The 19,583-nt window shown below is 38.0% G+C and overlaps 1 protein-coding gene across 23 annotated transcripts in view; it reads right to left on the bottom strand.

The window, feature by feature from the left end:
* Trpm3 (transient receptor potential cation channel subfamily M member 3) overlaps positions 1–12,747 on the bottom strand; it is a 298,633-nt gene extending 285,886 nt beyond the window's left edge. For 16 of the 23 annotated variants that reach the window (XM_048332551.1, XM_048332600.1, XM_048332675.1 and 13 more), the window contains exons 1-3: positions 12,553–12,747; positions 7,726–7,805; positions 5,327–5,531 (exon numbers count right to left, since the gene is read on the bottom strand). In XM_048332551.1, the coding sequence (XP_048188508.1) occupies positions 5,327–5,329 (3 nt within the window). In that variant the 5' untranslated portion in view covers positions 5,330–5,531; positions 7,726–7,805; positions 12,553–12,747. The remainder of the gene's footprint in view (positions 1–5,326; positions 5,532–7,725; positions 7,806–12,552) is intronic. The other 7 variants (XR_007208828.1, XM_048332729.1, XM_048332700.1 and 4 more) reach the window with 5 other exon arrangements.
* Positions 12,748–19,583: the final 6,836 nt, after the last annotated feature.

Below are 19,583 nucleotides of genomic sequence, written 5' to 3'. Positions count from 1 at the left end.
AGATACTGCCAGTTTGGTGGCATTGAGATTTTAAGATGGAAATTTTTAAAAAATCAATAGAGTAATTACAACACATCCCAGAAGCTGTACTGTGGTTATGTAAAATTGCTCAGTTAGCAGTCTAGCGATTGGCTTTACAAAAAGATATGTGTGAGAGTTTATTTAATTTCCTATTTTGTGTATGTCAATCAATGATTTCCAGAACAAATTTGCAGAATGCAGAGATAGACAATTTTTAAAATCTCAAATTGAATCCCCAACGTATTTTAAGGGTCTGTGGTCGTGAATGCTGAGCCATTCCTTTCCTTTAGTCCTCTCTCCATCCCCTCACCCCATCCACAATGCTCAGAGTAAGTCTTTCATTGTGACACTCAATAGTGAAAGCTTTACATGTGAAAATGAGGCCTAAGGATAATTATCTGAATTATATGCAAACTATAATAAGGGGCTCAACCTGATCTAATAAGCAGTAAATAGCTAGGGAAAACCTGAAGAGAATTATGTGGATGCCTTGAGAGGTTTAAATACACGTCCTTAATTAGGTTTATTCGTTCAGGGCCTACAAGTCAGCTCAGCATTAATTAGAAGAGATGATTAGTAAGCAAATAAGATAGAGTCTGTGTTTAAGCTTAGCACGGATTCCTTTTCTAAGTAATGTATGGAAACCTAGACGAAGGAGCGAAGGAGCGTCCTGGAACCACATGACATCTGTTCACAGAGCCATCTTGCCACTCTCTATGACATTTAGGAAAGGTTGTGAGGTGTCCTAATGAAATGCTATGTCCTTGGGTAATACAGGAACTGCCTTTGGGGGGCAAGGGTTGGAATATGCTCGGATGCAGCTTCATATTGGAAAGGAAGTCAGAATCCTTCTCTCAGTACCTTTCCTGAGGATGACAATCTCTCTGAAATATGCCAGGCTCCCCTTCTATCTCACTGGGGCTTGTCAAGGCTCCTATACCACAGAGTATTTGGGAAATGGCTCTGTAAACCTAAGATATAATTTTGTTTTGTGGGTTGTGGGACTTGAACTCAGGGCCTAGGTGCTGTCCCTGAGCCTCTGTGTTCAAGGCTAGTGCTCTACCACTTGAGCCACAGCACCACTTCTGGTTTTGGAGTGGTTAATTGGAGATAAGAGTATCATGTGGACTTTTCTGCGTGGGCCAGCTTTGAACCGTGATCCTCAGATCTCAACCTCCTGAGAGCTAGAATTATAGGCGTGAGCCACTGCACCCCTTCTAATATATCATTTTACAAAAACCTCACTCTGATTCCATCTTTTGATTTAATGAACCTCATGAAGTAAAACTGATTTGATAACTCTACTCCAAAAATGTCAAGACCTCTTTAAAAGAACTAGAAATGTAGTAGCAATTAGATACTCCTCAATGGCTTGCTGTGCCTTCCTACTCACTCCCCCAAATGGCTATCATCTGTTGTAGACAGTTATGACAAGAGAAGAAATGGAACAAATAAAATGCATCCTAAGAAGTTGAGTTCCAGAAATTTGTTGTTAAATAATTGTGTGACACTGAGAAAGTAAATGAATATCTTGGGGTTCCAGCTACCCATATAGATTGGAATTAATTACTATTTTTTAAGCCAAGCTGAACAGTGCAATAATCATAGTAACTTAGGAAACCATTAGGAGTCTTGAATGAGGTCATTGGCGATGTTCTACTACATTACTCAAAGCCACCAAGCTGGCCAACCATTGCAAGCAACCCCTGGAGTATCTTTAGTGCTGAAGGTTTGACACATTGCTATCATGCCCACATTACAGGTCAGATGTCCCAGCATTCCTGACGAGCACCATTTTATTAACATAACCCTTCCTTCAACTGTTGTATGCTCTGCCCAAACTCCAACAATCTGCCACATACTGTACCCTGTCCAGTTGACAGGCATACGGGCTTCATCTTGGGTTGCCTGAAGGACAAAGGCCATGTTACATTTTACTCTAAAGAAATTAATAAGACTCAATCCATTTTAGAATCTCTGGAATACCTTAAATCATTTCAACTTCAAACCAGGCATTGGTGGCTCATAGTCACTAATCTAGCTACTCAAGAGGCTACAATCTAAGGGTCTTGGTACAAAGCCAACCTGTGCAAAAAAAAAAAAAAAAAAAAAGTCTGTGAGACTCATCTCCAATAAATACTACTCGGAAATAATCCAGAAGTGGCAACTGTGGCTCAAGTGGCAGAATGCTAGCCTTGAGCATATGCCTGATTAGCCTCAGAAAGAAAAGGTTTGCTCTTTGTAGAGGTAATAACACAAATGCTTATGTAACTCTAACAACTGGCAGAGTGCTAAACACTTACTATATATTAACATATTTAATTCTTCAAACTGCCCTATGAAGCATAGGAATTACTATCCTCCTTTTACAGATGAGGAAACTGAGACATGGGGTAAGTAAACTGGGTAGTTATACAGATGGTAAATGAGAGAACCAGGATATTAGTAAAATCCAATGTGGCTTCAGACCCAAAGATCAATCTTTGGGCTATGAAAGTGTATAAACATATTAGCTGAAAAAGTGCTACTTACTGTTCAAAGATAATATAGCAATACCTATATATCTAAATGAATATCCTTCAAAGTATTAAGCTGTGGTTTTCTGTTACTTTTCTTTTCTTTTATTTCTTTTTTTATTTTGGCCAGTCCTGGGCCTTGGACTCAGGGCCTGAGAGCTGTCCCTGGCTTCTTTTTGCTCAAGGCTAGCACTCTGCCACTTGAGCCACAGCGCCACTTCTGGCAGTTTTCTGTATATGTGGTGCTGGGGAATCAAACCCAGGGTTTCATGTATTAGAGGCAAGCACTCTTGCCACTAGGCCATATCCCCAGCGCTCTGTTACTTTTCTATTTCAGAGCCTAGGGAAAATTATTATGATTTTAGTAACAGTGATACAATATAAATTAGTTTACATGTATGAAGTACCCAGCACCGCATATATCACTGTTGTATATATTTTATCACCCTTAGTGCCTTTGAATGAGAGTATCAACAGTGAATTCTACTGAATAGATTAAATTACTGATGTTTGAAAAATTAACTTTTGCCAGGTCATCTAACATTTATTTGATAGTCCTGGATGAACTTAGACTATCTGTATTCAGAACTATACTCTTCACTACTAAGAGAACCATCTATTCTTTTAGATACTTTCAATGGTGGAGAATATGACTGGGCTTATTAAAACTGAAAGAAGTCATTTGTGATTAGCTATAGGTTTTATGAATTGCAGGTACTTGGGATTAGTTTTCAGTTAAAATGATCATCTGGGCAATGCACAGATTGCTTTTCTTTTGTGATTTATAGGTTATCTGAAGGCCATCAACAAAAAGCAGACCAATTCTTGTGGAGACAATGGCACCCTGTGGTAGCATAGACTCCCAAGTGATTGATTTTGCAGGACACTCTTAAGAGTATCATTCTGTATTTGACAGTGAAGGTTAGCAGTGGAAATTATGGCCACATGCTTCCCACATGCCTGCTGGCTACTACAGCTAGAGCCACCATTCAAGCCCCCTGCCAAGGTGGTGGGCTCTAAGTTCGGTCATGATGATCACCCAGTTAGCCACTTCCTAACTTGTAGCATTTCAGTCCCATACTATGAATGGGAACTGTGCTGACGGAAGGACTTTCAGTGACCATGTATAGGTGAAAACATCCCTTAAGTGCATAGGAAATCTGACGATCTCCATTTCCCTTAGTTCTGTATAGGATAAGACTAACTCACTCTTTGTTTTTCAAAGCCATGCTGAAGGTGACACATGACAGCATCTCTTTCTTTCTAATACATAGTTCAAATGTAATGCATATATATTTCTTTAAATTTAATATATAGCTCTAAATTAATTTTCTTGAGGAAAAATTGTGAGAATAACTCAGTCATCATTATTCTTTTTTTCCAGTCCTGGGGCTTGGGCTTAGGGCCTGAGCACTGTCCCTGGCTTCCTTTTTGTTCAAGGCTAGCACTCTACTACTTGAGCCATAGCACTACTTTCAGCTTTTTCTGTGTATGTGGTGCTGAGGAATGGAACCCAGGGCTTCGTGCATGCAAGGCAAGCACTCTACCACTAAGCCACATTCCCAGCCCTCAGTCACCAGTCTTGGTAAGGAAATTACTGTGATAGGGGAGTGGGGAGAGGAGAAAGGAAAAGAGAGAAGAGGAGAGGAGGGGAAAGAAGAGAAGAGGAGAGGTTAGGGGAGGGGTGGGGAGGAAAGGGGACGGGAGAGAAGAGACACCAGTGCACAGTTTTTGGCTAATACATGTGATGTGTCTTCCTTTAGTTTTTCAATGTGCTGCTTTCAGCAGAATTTCCAGTCCAAACCCAGAACACTCTATGGTGTTCCCATGCAATGTTACCTCTTGCTGATCTTCCCTCACTTAACTCTGTCTTAACAGAACCAAGTCCTTTGTACTGTAAAATTTCCAGAAGTTTGGAAATATATGCTATACTTTATCCTTTAAAAATATGTCAACCAAGTAGAGAGTGGTTTATGATGAGCACTGAAATGTAAAATAGAAATTCCTACAAGTAAAATTTGTATATAAATTTTAAATCCTCCATAAAAGAAATTCTCTTCCTATACAACCTTCTGCTAGGAACACAGAACAGCTGCTCAGATCTATATCATTCCATGTGGATAGCAAGATGTCTCTTAGAATCAGAAAGGAAAGAGGCTGTGATGATCATTTCCACTTTGAATCAAGAAAAATGGTAGACATGAATGGAACAAATAGAAACATAATGGCAATATTCCTTTTACTAAAGCAGGGAGAATGGATTTAGGAAAAAAGATCTAAATGTAGGAGATATGGGAAATAACATCATAAATAGTGATTAACTATGGAAAATGAACCAGACACACATATACAATACTGCATGGCCTCTCTTAGATGTAGAAGCTGGAAGAAAATTGACATGGATGTGGAGCAGTGATGGATAAGAGGCCAGGAAGGGCGTATATGAGGGAATAAAGACAGCTGTATTTGATCAGGACATAATGAATGTATATATGGAAATATCTCACCACACCCCATTACTATGTATAATTAATAGCTGCTAGTATAAATGGATTTGTTATACTATTAATTATACCAGTTACTGTGCCTAATCTCTTTAAAAAGTCCTAGAAGGAAGGCTTTCTTTCTTCGAACTTACAGAATAAAAGGTAAGGCATACAAGGAAAGGTTGCCCCACCAGTTAGTGGCAGAGTTGAGGTTGGGCCTGGACACTAAATTCTAGGCTCTTAGCCACTCCTCTGCAGGCCATGAGATTGCCTCTGGAAATGAATGGTGGGCTGTCTGATTACCATGGCTTTGTTGGAATGGCCACCTCCTTGGAACTCAATGGTTCCAAAAGCATCCGTTGGGCTGAGCTGAGTGTGTTTGCTGATGGACCACTTCTCAGACTGGTTGTCATTTCGGGAGAGGCGACTTTCATTTTTCTCATTCTGAAGCACAGAGATACTGGGAGTGAGTCCGACATGTTGGCCTATTAGACGCCCACAGCAACACCTATAACATAAGAGGTTAAAAATGAACCCTTTATAGGAGTACCACTGGAATTCAAACTTTAGGTAATCAGCTACACTCTGCCTTAGCCCATTTTAGTCACTTCTCAGGTGAACTTTGATAGTGTTGCTGTATCTCATAAATGGTGAACTTCAGGATCTCAAGATTTACATGACCTGTATATCTTTTCTTATTTCTTCCCTTCAACTTCCCATTAGCTAAGCTACAATAAGGCCTTTTGACCTTCTCCTTCCACACCTTTTTCACCTGGTATTGTTGGGGATTAGACATTGTGAACAAAAATTTTTTAGATATTTCTTTTTCTCATTCTTTCCATCAATCAAATACTGCCTAAGGACACTGAATAGCTTTGAGGGAAGAACTTGAATATGCACATTTAAATGAGAAATCTCACTTATATGTGAGTCACAACCTAACTTGTGTCTCCTAAATTGGCATTTGCTGTCAATTATCCAATTCTGAGAATAAAAAATCCATAAGCTTTTGTGTTCTTGAAAAAAAAAAGAAAAAGTATTCAGAATGTATTTGAGAACTTAAAATTTGCACCTTCCAGTACAAAAATTCCTTTATATATTACTACTACCAACTATTACAAATATTCATAATGATAGATATATAGCTTTTTAGTTACCTTTTTTTAAACACTAATAATTTTGTCTCCATTTAATGATGAAATATTGTAGGGTTAGATGTTAGATAATTTGTCCAAGGTCATACAGCTAGTCAGGATGACTGTCTAAACTATATTTTAAATTGCTTTATTAAATTTCCCCTTGTAGAGGCATTTTCTCTACAAGGATGTGGATGAGCTAGGTTATCCCAAATGATTCCCATTTTATACACTATTCATCCTCAGGAAGGTAAGTAACATATCTAAGAAGATGTGAAGAGGAACTTGAAATTCTGCAGTGTCTTTAGTAATCTGTTAGGTTTCTTTAATTCTAGTTTACCTTTTTTCTCTTAAGTAGAGCATAGTGGTACAAACTAATGGAGCCTGGTGGTGGTAGTTCTCATTTGCATCCTCAGCTATTTGGGAGTCTGGGATAGTAACGATCATGGTTTGAGGTCAGCTAGCCAAGAGACACCAAGAGACACCCCTTCTGAACCAATATCTGGGTACAGTGGTTCACGCCTGTCATCCCAGCTGATGAGGATTGTGGTTCTATGCCAGCCCTGGTAGAAAAGTTTATGAGACTCTGGCTCAATGGGAAAAAGCTGGGCATGATGGTGAATACCTGCCATCCGAGCTATGACTAGAAACCTAAAACAAGCAGATTACTGAACAGGTGCATGCTTAGGCAGAAAGTGCAAGGCCATTTAAAAATTACCAGCAAAAAAGGGGGAAGTGAGAAAAATGAGGGCAGGGATAACAAGTTTGACAAGAAATATACTCACTACCTTAGTTATGTAACTGTAACCCTTCTGTACATCATCTTGACAATAAAATTATATTTTAAAAATAAAATAAAACATGAAATTAAAAAAAGAAAGATGACCAAAAAAAAAAAAAAGGACTGGAGATGTGGTTCAATGGTGATGTATCTACCTAGTAAATACAAGGTTGTAAGATCAAACTCCAGTACCTGGACCCTCAAAAAAACCATAACTACCATCAATAAACTAAGCAAGTAGGCATTTTGGTAAAAAAAAAAATAATAAGTTGCCACTCTTGGGGCTTGATTCGGGGCCTGAGCACTCTCCCTGGCTTCTTTTTGCTCTACCTCTTGAGCCACAGCACCACTTCTGGCTTTTTCTGAATGGAACCCAGGGCTTCATGCATGCTAGGCAAGCACGCTACTGCTAAGCCACATTCCCAATCCCTTGGTAAAATATTTTAAGAAACAAAAGTCATAACAATAATATGACCCACTATTGTATGCAGTAATTAGCTGCTTCTGCAATGGAGGAATGGATAGGCATTTAGGCTAAGTGTTAACTGTAGGCATGAAATACTACATTATATAATATATAAAATATTTAATATCTATTTATACATAATACAATACATAAATATATGCCTCAAAACTATCCAGCAGTAATGAAAAGTTAAAGATGCTTAATTTGACCATGGATTCCTTGCAATGGTAGTAATTGCCATTGCAGTTTCTCTCTATAATTACTAGTACATTAGATAGTAATGTATAATTACTTGACACATTAGAGACAATAACATTACCTATGGGGGTCTTTGGTGCTGGGTATGATGTGAACACATTCTCTTTTATAAAATGCTCTTTCTATCCAGGATTTCTGAGCCTGAAAAGAGAGAGAGAAAAAAAAGATAAGTATATGCTTTGAATATGACTAGGAAGCAAAATTTCATAATCACATAATAGACTAGGATGTGATACAAAGAAATTATGATTATTGCACACATTTATACTACATATAATAAAAATCAATGATTCATGGAATCTAATTTGATTACTGTTATAATATTGAGAATTAAAGGAAATTGCCATGCTAAAAATGTTACTGGTGGGTGGATACGTACAAATTCATGATGAGCTTTGTTTGCAGTGCCAAGAATTGAACCCATGGCCTCGCATATACTAGGCAAGTGCTCTTATCACTGGACTGTCTATATCCCCAGCCCATCATAATGATATTTGAAGACAACAAGTACAATGCACTTTACAGGGACAATGGATTTGGAGGCATGGGATTCACTTCCAACCTTATAGAAAGCAAACATTCAGTGTAAGCACAAATACATTTAAATAATAAGGGTTTTATGGCTTCCATTAGATTTAACTTACAGGTGGAAAAGAAAAATGATGGAGGAAAGTATATAATTCAAAAGCCCTAACCATCACCATGCTTTAAAAAAAATCAAAATTACTAATGCTTAAGAGAAGAGTAGGAGATAGAAAAAATACAGCAAATAAAGAAAATACAGCTTCTTAGAATGGGCATTTTCATAACTGTCCATCCAGAAGTACTGAGACTGAGATCAGGTTTACTATGGACAAATGATAGTCTAGCAAACCCTAGGATCTTTGTTTCAAAGCATCCCACTACCTCTTTTTTTTTTACTACCAGCACTGGAAAAAAAACAGAGAAGTCTCTCAGAAAATCCAATAAGCTACTCTGAATGTTTCTTTGCAAAGCATTTAAGATGCAAGTTATGATATGTGATCATCTCTCTAATCTAATATCAGGTCTTAATCCATATGCGTAAAACAAACCCAACAAAGTGGTTTGTTGACCTGTCTCAGTCACTAGTATGAATAGTGACCAGCCCTTGTTTGATGGCTGTTCCTCATCTTGATTTGGCATAGTACTCCAAGGTTTGTTATCAGTAGAACTAAGTTGGGTTTGACTTCATTCACTCAGTCTGGCACTGTTAAAGTTGACAAGTGGGTTGCAACGATGGCAGTAGTTCTTGAATAATTGGGATGCTGCACAGTTTAGAAGTGTCATCAAGGGTTATGGTACATAGCCACCAAAGAACCACATCTTGTTTGGGTGATGGTGGCTTATATGATTTGTGAATTTCACATATTATCTACACAAAAAGGCAAACCCACATTGCCTTAGAGACCTGCAGACCCAGGTGAACCCCTGCACCCTCCTGACACAGAGGGAACACTTGCAGTTTTGTTTGTCAGCTAGCCATAAAAAAAGACCATTGTCAATGTCTTCTAAAAAATGTAGACAAAACCAAGAAAACAAATAAAAACAAAAACAAAAAAAACCCACAGTGGCTCCATTTTTGCAGCACAAATAAGCTTAGCAATAGAGATAACTAGGCTTTATCTTTGTAAAAAAAAGCCTGTAAGTTAAACTATTCATAGGTCCTGATTTTCCTCAGACACTGAATACTTTCACTGATACTATCTCTTGGCAGGAAGATGGTAGAATGTTCCTCACCAGACATCTGAAACCCACTTCCCCTACACCTCAGGGAGTAGAAAAAAAAGAGAGAACAAACTTTTATCTTTTAAAATTTTTTTCTGGCTAGCCTTCAAAATCATCTGTGAATTTCAGGGTGTGCTGATCAGTTTCCTTTGAAAAGCAGTTATTATTGCAGAATATGAGGACCGGGTTGGAAAAAGTTGTGTTAATCAGGTTTTGGGGGATGGAGAAAGTCACATGAATTCTTTGATCCTCAGATCTCAGATTCTCTCATCTCTAGAAATAGCACAATGGTAACATATGACATAGAGTTATTCTTACTATGCTTTGGTTATCATACTATTATATCTACAGTTGGGACTGGTTTTGGTATGATTTTTAGTTCTGAATGTTTGGATGGAAATTCAAGTGTAGGTTCTAGGAATTTCCAGTACCAATAACCTAGGTTGGTCTTTCTTTTTATCGAGAAATACAGAGCACCTGTCTGGCCACTAAAAAAAAGTGTACAGAAGAGCAACTTCAATTCTCTAAGCCTCTTTTGTAACATGGAGATGTCGGCTACTTGGAGAGCTTTAGCTACGTGTGTGTGTGTGTGTGTGTGTGTGTGTGTGTGTGTGTGTGTGTGTGTCCTGAGACTTGAACTCAGGGCCTGGGTGCTCTCCCTGACAGTCCCCCACCCCCTTTATGTTCAAGGGTAGCACTCTTATCACTTGAGCCACAGATGATGTCCAGTCCAGCTATTTTTCCCCCTGAAAGTTAATTGGAGATAAGAGTCACATAGACTTTCCTTCTTGGGCTGACTTCCAACCTCCATCATCAGATCTTGGCCTCCTGAGTAGGTAGGATTACAAGGATGAGCCATCAGTGCCAGATTGGAGAGCTTTGTAATCATCAAAATGAGATATTTCAGCCAAACACCTGAGATGCAGTAGTTTCCCTATGAGTCCTAATTGGGCATTTTGTTCTCAGTGTACCATTTCCACAGGTCCTCAGAAGAGCTCTGTGAGAGAAGTGCTACTATTATAGCCATTTCCCCAAGGAAGAAATTGAGACAGGCATGTAGTAAATGAGTGTTAAAGCCAGAATTTGAACTTGAGCAGCACAATTCTTGGATTCCTACTTTTGTTCACTCTTCTACATGGCTTCTTCGGATGAGATATTATTGGCATTAAATGCTGTTGATGTGAACAGTGGTACCTGGGCATGCCTGCCAGTGGCTTTGTCTTTGGACGTCTAGTGGCATGGTAGAAGCAATTCAAACTTGCACCTTTCACTTCCTCAAGTCCCTCTGCCAGTCCTCACCTCTGAAATGAACCTTTTGCTATTTGTTCTTTCTCTCTATTTGAGGTCACGCATGGGGTGAAAACTTAGGAATGCTTTAGAAGGCTGAAAAGAAATAAAAGAAGGGATAGACATTGTCATGGCATCAGTAAAGAAATAAAATCACAGTGGGACTTTTAATTTGAGGATCTGGGGGACTGTAAGTAAATGGATTAAAATTTTCAAGGCCACCTTCATAACTTTTTCCATTCCTAGATTCCAGTTTTAATTTGAAAGTTCCTCATGGTTGCAGCAAGTTAGCATATGTTAAAATATATATTAAGATATATTGCCAAATTGATTTTTAATATAAAGTATTATGACTTTCTCAAAGGTGAAAAGGCAACTTCATTGTTAGCAAAATGATTGAAATCAATTTTACTTTATTGTTAATAGTAGATTAATAATTTCCTTTGCTATGGCATACACAACTGGGAGGAAATGAAGAAATATAAAGTAAAAGATATGTTGTAAGTGAATTTGATTCCTGTTGTTTCTGAGAAAGACAACAAATCTTGAAACAATATATGTATAGTACATGTTAGAAATTCTAAAAAAAACAGCATGCACACTTTGCTCTGCACTATTGTGGGATTTGTTTTTTTTAAGCTTTTATTCAGGTTTCAGTGTAGACAGACTAAATTCTTAAATTTTTTTTCTTGGAGAGGGCATATTTGAAGCATAATCATGGTTTAACTTGTTCTCTAAACTAATTCTCTTTTCTTTTGTTCTAAGCCTTTGAAATCCTCTGCATGAGACTTTATACTTGCTCCAAATCCAACCAAGTTAGCACACAATGATTATTCTCGTTGCTAGAAAGCATGAAATAATTTTGACATGCCATGTTTGTAGCTGACCTTTGAATTCTTTTCTAGCATAACACTTCAAGGGATAGTCTGTCCTAAAATCTTTTCATTTAAAATAAGCTCCAGAAAAGTCTTGTCCTGTTAGGAAAGGTGGTTTCTACTCTCAGAAAATTACTTTTGCATATTTTTAAAGATAGTACAGTCACATGGTTATTGCTGAGTTTGTGAAGAGCTCTTTTCCTTTTTGTCTTTCTGCAGTATCAGTCATGTGTGAGATGTAACAGGGAAGTGTTTTTTCAAAGGCTAATAATTAAAAGATTGTTTATTCAAAATAAAAAATGATATCCACACTTTGAACCAAGTATTAATGATTGCCCACAATCAGTTAAGCATATATTAACTTTGGAAAATTAAATATACAATCCATAAAGCATCAGAGTGATAGAAATGAAGAAGAGCTTGTAAATATTACCATAAAATGAAATAAAAGAAAAACATAAGTCATTTCATCCAAACAGATTTAACCTCTTTTTCTCAAAGGCTATCACCCCATCGTTGGATCCCAAACTAATTTGAGCCTTTTTTCCTCTCTGTTCCCTACAAGCTATAGAACCAATATCATCTCCAGGAGAGACAATACGTTACATATCTCTTGAGAAAGTCTTAGGCAGTGCTCTTGTAATATGTTTGTTTTTTTTTTTTTCCAGAATCACTTAACAGAAAGACTATAGCCTGAACCAGCCATCACAAGATAATCAGAGTACATCAAGTTTCTAGAAACAAATTCAAAGAAAATGTCATCCACTCTTCTGTGCTACACTCTTCTGCTTCAGGTGGATCGCCTGTTTGCATTGGAGCAAACAATACTAAAGACCAAAGAAACCTACTACATTTGTTCCCTTTTTGCCTTTTGTTTTCTCTCAATACCTCTCTGGGTAACTCTTGGGTTTTTCCTCTAAGTCCCCAGATCCAACATTTGAGAAACGGATCAAGAGAAAAGTTAGCTGAAATCATTTTACCTGAGCACTGACTCTGGCTGGTGGCAAAGGCTGTTTCCCGGAGCAGCTCCTGTTGCTTTCATTTTGCTGTGGCCAGGGCTGGCCATCCTGTTAATAATGCTCTTATGACCGCCCACTGGAAAAAAAAGTCACTTGCTGGGCTCTTCCCCCAAGAGACATTTCAAGTAAGCAATGAACTTGGGGGCAGATTAGCCCCTTGGAATGTGCTGCTGTGTGGGGATTAGCCTAACTCAGAATCCCATGGACAGTCCCTCCTCCTAGACCTCAAACACTGCTTGATTTGAACATCTAATCTGACGCCAGAAGAAAAACAAATCCCTGGGGAGATCGGATTTAACTGGCACAAGTCCTAACAGGCTCCCTCTCCCTCTCCCCGTCCTTTCCTTTTTTTTTTTTTCTTTTTCCATTTTCAGAGAGAAAGCTTGTGAAAGTGTGATAAGGTGTTCTGAGTTCTGAAAGTTCAACGTTGGAAAGCAAATCTTTCTTGAAACAGTGTATTAATTCTTTGAGTGTTTGTGAGCACACAAGCAGCATTGTTCCACCCGCTGGAAAAGTTTGGAAAGATAGCACTGCTTTAAAGAAGAACTGCTATTAAAAAAAAAAACACAAAAAACTCTCAAGAGTGTTTCTAAAGAATAGTTTGGTCCCCAAACAGAAGTCCAAGTGGAATATAAGTAAGAGTTTGCCAGTGACCTTCAATACACTTTTGGAATGTCAATAATTAAACTTGCCTCACCATACTTCTTATCCAGAAGCTCCTCCCTGATCAATGCAACAGCCTGATTAGAAATCTATACTCCTTAGTTCCTTATTAACAATTGATGAATGGTGGCCTCCAAATTATACAGACAAGGATGGAAAATAGTGACGATGCAATATGTTTTTTGGGGGTGACTCAAACTATGAAAGAAAAAAACACTTCCAAACATCATTCAAGAGTAAAGTTTTTCTTTTTAAGGTAATAGGAATCCTCCTACTAATAACAGAGGTCTTTCTCTTGAGTGAGATAATAAGAATTTTTCTATTTGAAAGAGCTCAAATTTCAAGCCACAGACACTTTTCAGACGCAGAAACAAGGGCAGGGATGTGCAACAGGTTCTGTTGGCGGGGAACACCTGTGAAAGGGGAAAGAGGGGGGTGAATATGGTCAAAGTACTTTATTTTATGTATGAGAACAAAACAATGAAACTTGTTCCAATTGTCCTAAGAAGGGATGGAGGGTGTGGTGGGGGAGGGGTATTAATCAGGGTTCATTGTAGGAGTATAGGGCAAATCACAATGAAAACCCCTGGTTCAACTAATATGCTTTTTAAGAATGATAACAAAACAGGAAAAACAGTAATAAATATGTGAATCTATTCATAAAAGAGTGAAAATATGAACAGTACATCTCTCTTCCCAGAGACAAAAGCTAGAGCAGAGAGGTGACATTTGTAGATTCATGGCAGGAGTGGGGTTTAGATTTTTCTTATTTAAAATTTTTATCTTTATTGAAAAGGTGATGAATGGGGAGGATTTTTAGTTTTTCAATGATCTCTCATGTTGGTAATGCAATGATGTATTTCACTCTGAGAATTAGGTCCTAAAAATATCTTAGTTCTCTATTCTTTCTAGAATTGACCAACTCCCACACACACCCCATTTTAAAATGTGATCACTCTTTTTCTAATGGTTCCGAGGAACAAGGGATAGTAACCTATCTATTGAGTTTCAACTAAAGAAAACTTAGGCTCTGCCAAACTCAAATGAAGAACTAGACTGAACTTCAGCCTTAGCATATGAGGGAGAAGTCTCTTTGCCCTCCTGCAGGTGTTAGTACAGTGTTACGACAGTTCCTCTCCTTCAGTGTGTTCAGAACCCTCCTAAGACCTCATTCTCAGAGAACCATCAGAGATGTGAGTCTATGCATTGCTCCAGATTATGTCAGTAGATTTCATTTTATATGACATCATGTTTTAATCTAAACATGTAGCACTCATGGGAAGCCACTTTCAAACTTTCATACTTTTTTATGTAAGGTGCTGTGTATCTTTTTAATTCTCCAGGTCTTTGTAACTTAGCTTTAACAAGCATGGCTATCCTTCACATATGAAACTGAAACCCCTCTGTACTTGACTTTGACAATAAAGGAAAAAAACAGCATGGCTATCTTAACCTTCTACTTATGGACCAAAATCTTGTTATGAAACCATAATCTAGTCAGTGTATTGACTGTGGATGTGATATTTTGCAGAGGAGATATTTGCCAGTATGTTTTAGACTTGCTTGATGTGAAAGGTCTAAACTCATTTATAAATAGAATAAAAGCCAGGTGCTGCTGGCTTATGCCTGTAATCCTAGCTACTCAGAAGGCTGAGGTGTGAGGATTGTGGTTCAAAGCCAGCCCAGGCAAAAAAGTCCCCATCAGACTCTTGGCTTCAATAAACTACTCAGAAAGAGCTGGAAGTGGTGCTGTGACTAAAGTGGTAAATCACTAGCCTTGAGCAAAAGAAGCTCAGGGACACAGCCCTGAGTTCAAAGCCCCCCCGACCCCCCGCCCCGCAATAAAACCAAAGATAAATGACTATTTTGATATACTTTAGAACAAGTTTTTGTGAGAGAATTGTAACCAATTTTTCATATCTTGTATTTCTTATTCATAGCAACAATAAATGAGAAATAAGCCTCCCAGAGTTGAGAACTTATTTGTCTACAAATACGTGTATTTTACCAGTGTATTTGAACAAAACACATATCTTCTATAAAATTATCTTGATTTTTGCATTCTAAACCTTTCACTAGGCCTGCTTTTTGTTTTTGTTTTTGTTTTATTTTGGCCAGTCCTGGGGCTTGGACTCAGGGCCTGAGCACTGTCCCTGGCTTCTTCTTGCTCAAGGCTAGCACTCTGCCACTTGAGCCACAGCGCCACTTCTGGCCATTTTCTGTATATGTGGTGCTGGGGAATCGAACCCAGGGCCTCATGTATACGAGGCAAGCACTCTTGCCACTAGGCCACATCCCCAGCCCGCTTTTTGTTATTTTTAAAGAAGTAATATTTTCAGAGCATATGCTCCTTATGTGGGTCTTTAAGAAATGTGGAAAAAAATAAGATTTCCTGAGTAATTATGTTTCATAATAAAAGATGTCCAATGCAGCATTGTCTATAACACCTTAAGTTAAGTTCATCATCAAGACAGGAAATAAGTGATCATTGATGCCATTTGGTGATTCCAATCAGGGTTCAGTGGACTATGTAGTTCTATGGAGAAATAGACATTTTCACACTGTCAATGTGAAAAAAGCAGGCCACACTACAATAGGTGCAAAAATTATGACAGACACAAGGTTGATAATAAAATAAGGAAGTTTAAGGTGGTACCTACAGTTAGTTTCTATTTTATTCCACTTACTTTCCCATGCTTTTTAAAGTTTCCCCTGTATATGTACAGTCACAAACCTGCATTTGGGGTACTCCAAAAATTTTTCAAATGTCAAGTTTAGGATAATAGGAGGTTTTTGCAAATGAGTAGTTTAGAAGTTGACTAGGATCAGAAATTCTGTGAAAAAAAGAGTGGGCTGTGTAGGGGAAGGTTTGGAATGAAATTTTCATAGTGTGCAAGGTGAATTTTCTGGAGAGCTGGGAAGGGAGAAAAGGGGAAGGAAGGAAAGAGGAGAAGGGAAGGGTCAGGTAGCCAGGCAAAAAAAACCACTGAGCTTTGTGTGGTTGTGAGTACAGTTGTGAGACTGAACAGATTGGTTGCAAACAAATCTGATGTATATAAATTTCAAATTCATCTTCTCCAGCTTCCTTCTTCACTAGCTGCTACTTCAATCTTTTCTTCCTTTAAATCTTAAATTCAATCCATTATGATATATTTGTTTGTTTGTTTTACATGCTGGTACTAGGGCTTGAATTTAGGGCCTAGATGCTATTCTTGAGTTTTTTCACTCTAGGCTAGTCGTCTGCCACTTGAGCCACAGCTCCACTTCTGGCTTTTTTTTTTCTTTTTCTTTTTTTTGGTAAATTTTTGGAGGTAAGAGTTTCACACTTTTCTACCCAGGCTGCCTTCGAACCTGAATAATCAGATCTCACTTATTTCGAGTAGCTAGGATTATGAGTGTGAGCCACCAGCACCTGGCAATAACATCTTTCAAATTTTGTTTGCTTTTGTGCTTTTTTTCCTAAAGAGAAAAACTAATAGAAAATAGAGTATGAAGCATCTTCTGTTGCTAGCAGAGTGTTGGCCATTTGCCTATGCAGAAAGAGACGCCCCAAGTGGACGCAGTGTAGCAGTTTTTCATATGAGCTAGTACATGACCTGAGGACTGATTCAGAAGGTCAGTAGCTCCAAAGAGACTTGTAGCTACAGGCTACATTGTGTCTGTGAAATCTTCAAAAATCTTGTGCCTCATCTGCCAACACTGTTCCTGGAAGGGCATATTATCAGCCTGATCCAGGTACACTTCAGAGATGATAGAATCTGAACACTAACAAGAGAAAAACCACAAGCACAACTTTAGCAGTGATTGTTCTTCATTCTACTTCATGCAATGGCATGATACTTTATTCTCTCAGTTTACCATGATTGAAAAATTACCGGCAAGTCACAGCAGTGGATCACAAGAGCCCAATAGCTATACCCTTATGAACACATAAGATAATGCTAAGTGAAATGAACTCCATGTTATGGAAACGATTGTTAAATCACAGTTATAACTACTTTCAACGTTCCATGTGTATCTGTAGCTTCTATTATTGATGGTGTTCTTGTATCACCTTCCTGTGGTTGTACCTACACTATCTCTGTAATCTTATCTGAGTATATTGGAAACCATGTATACTGGTATTAGAACTAGGAAATTGAAAGGGAATACCAAAATTGAGAGACACAGGGTAAAAAAAGACAAACAACTACAAAAGCAATACTTTCAAAACTGAACTGAACACCTCATGGGGGAAAAGGGAAAGGGGAAGGAGGGAGGGGGGTATGAGCGACGAGGTAACAAACAGTATAAGTAATGTATCCAATGCCAAACGTATGAAACTGTAACCTCTCTGTACATCAGTTTGATAATAAAAATTTGAAAAAAAATTACCCTTGAAGAAAATGGAAAATGACCTTTCTGTTGGTACACAATACAATTAAAAAATCAAATATTCTGCCAGGAAAAATAATATCTAGATTTTGACATGGAAAATATATGTTCCATTTTTATTAAAATGTACAATGCATTTACAGATCTAACAACAACATAGAGTCTGATACAAAGTAAGGGGTCACTACACATATTCTGAAAAGGGGCAGATGGCACATATTTTAGGATCACTGGTGAGCAATTCCTCCTCTGTAATTATCCTGTCACAGTGATACAAAACCAACACATCCTAGTGACCATGTCTTCACTAGAACTAAACAGGATGTTTGCTATAACTGATGTGTTCTGGATAGCTTCTGATACAGAAAAATGTAATGGAGGGTAGAGGGGTAGTGGTTGTAGAATCCATCCTTTTGTAGCACACTCCTTACTCGTCATTTATCTATGTCAGGCAAATTCTCTTGTAGGAGCCTTTGTTCCTTCTGTTCCTTCCAGCTGGCCAGCTCCAGCTTATGTTATTCCACAACTCATCATGCACACCTGGACCCCTCAGAGATCCTTAGTATTTGTAACTAGAGCTATACCATGTCATCCTCTATTTCTTTTTTTGTTTGCTTGTTTGCCAGTCCTGAGGCTCGGATTCAGGGCTTCCTTTTGCTCAAGGCTAACACTCTACCACTTGAGCCACAGTGCCACTTCCTGCTTATTCTGTTTATGTGGTACTGATGAATCAAACCCATGCCTTCATGCATGCTAGGCAAGCACTCTACCACTAAACCATGTTCCCAACCCCCACCCTCTATTTCTTTACTCCCTCTCTTCCTCATCTCCTCTTACATGACCCGGCTACGCCATACTTTTATGTGTGTGACTGTTGTTCATCTGCATCCCCTCCTCCCCAAGAATGTCAGTTCTTAAGGGTAATGTGTTTTTATTTTTTAATTATGAACTAGTTGTATAAACAGGTTTAAATCCTATAAATTGGGTTATAAGTACAATGTATCTTGACCAGCCACTTCCAACTTCTGTTGCAATTATGTAGTATTCTATGTCTATTATGGCAGTTTTAGAGTTTTGTAGCCTTTTTTTAGGAGACTTTTCTATCTGTTACTATTTTTACTATTGCTTCTAGGGGACAATCAATAATTCGCCTTTGGGGAATAATGTATTTGCTGATTGAAATTATTTGTAATAAAACATACTTTGTTGAATGAAAATTATTTGTACTAAAATACACTAATCACATCTGGACTTATCTCATATATACCCTGCCATAAAGTTAAACTATATATTTTATCACCCAAATGGGAAAAGATTCAATGAATTTACTTTGCAATTATAAGCCAAGCTTATCTTCAATCTTTTAATAAGCCATGTCGTAAAAGTTATACTTGAACCTACCCAGAATTTTCATGTGTAAATGTCATTCCACAGTCATTTCCAAGGAAAATTTTACAATATATATCAATTTGAAAATATATTTCTTTGGAAATTTGTTTCAATATGAAGCAATTAATCATTGTGTCATAATACATTTATAAGGCATTTTACTGATCACAGAATGATTTTGCACAAAGCATTTCATGCAACCTTTGCAATAAATCTGTAAGAAAGACATTATGAAATGTTATTGGAGGGCCGGGAATACAGCCTAGTGGTAAAGTGATTCCCATGTATACATGAAGGCTTGGGTTCAATTCCTCAGCACCATACATATAGAAAAGGTTGGAAATGGCACTGTGGCTCAAGTGGTAGAGTGCTAGCCTTGAGCAAAAAGAAGTCAAGGACAGGGCTCAGGCTCTGAGTTCAAGCCCCAGGAATGGCAAAAAAACCCAAAACAAAACAAAATGTTATTGGACAAATGAAAAGGTGGGTACTGGTGCATTATGCATCAGTTTCCACACAAACTAAAGTTGTTATGCTGCTTAGGTAGGGTTCAGAGAGCTCAGCATCCT

Source organism: Perognathus longimembris, chromosome 1, assembly GCF_023159225.1.
Source record: "Perognathus longimembris pacificus isolate PPM17 chromosome 1, ASM2315922v1, whole genome shotgun sequence".
NCBI classification, from domain to species: Eukaryota; Metazoa; Chordata; class Mammalia; order Rodentia; family Heteromyidae; genus Perognathus; species Perognathus longimembris.
This window is presented reverse-complemented; position numbering and strand designations above follow the sequence as displayed.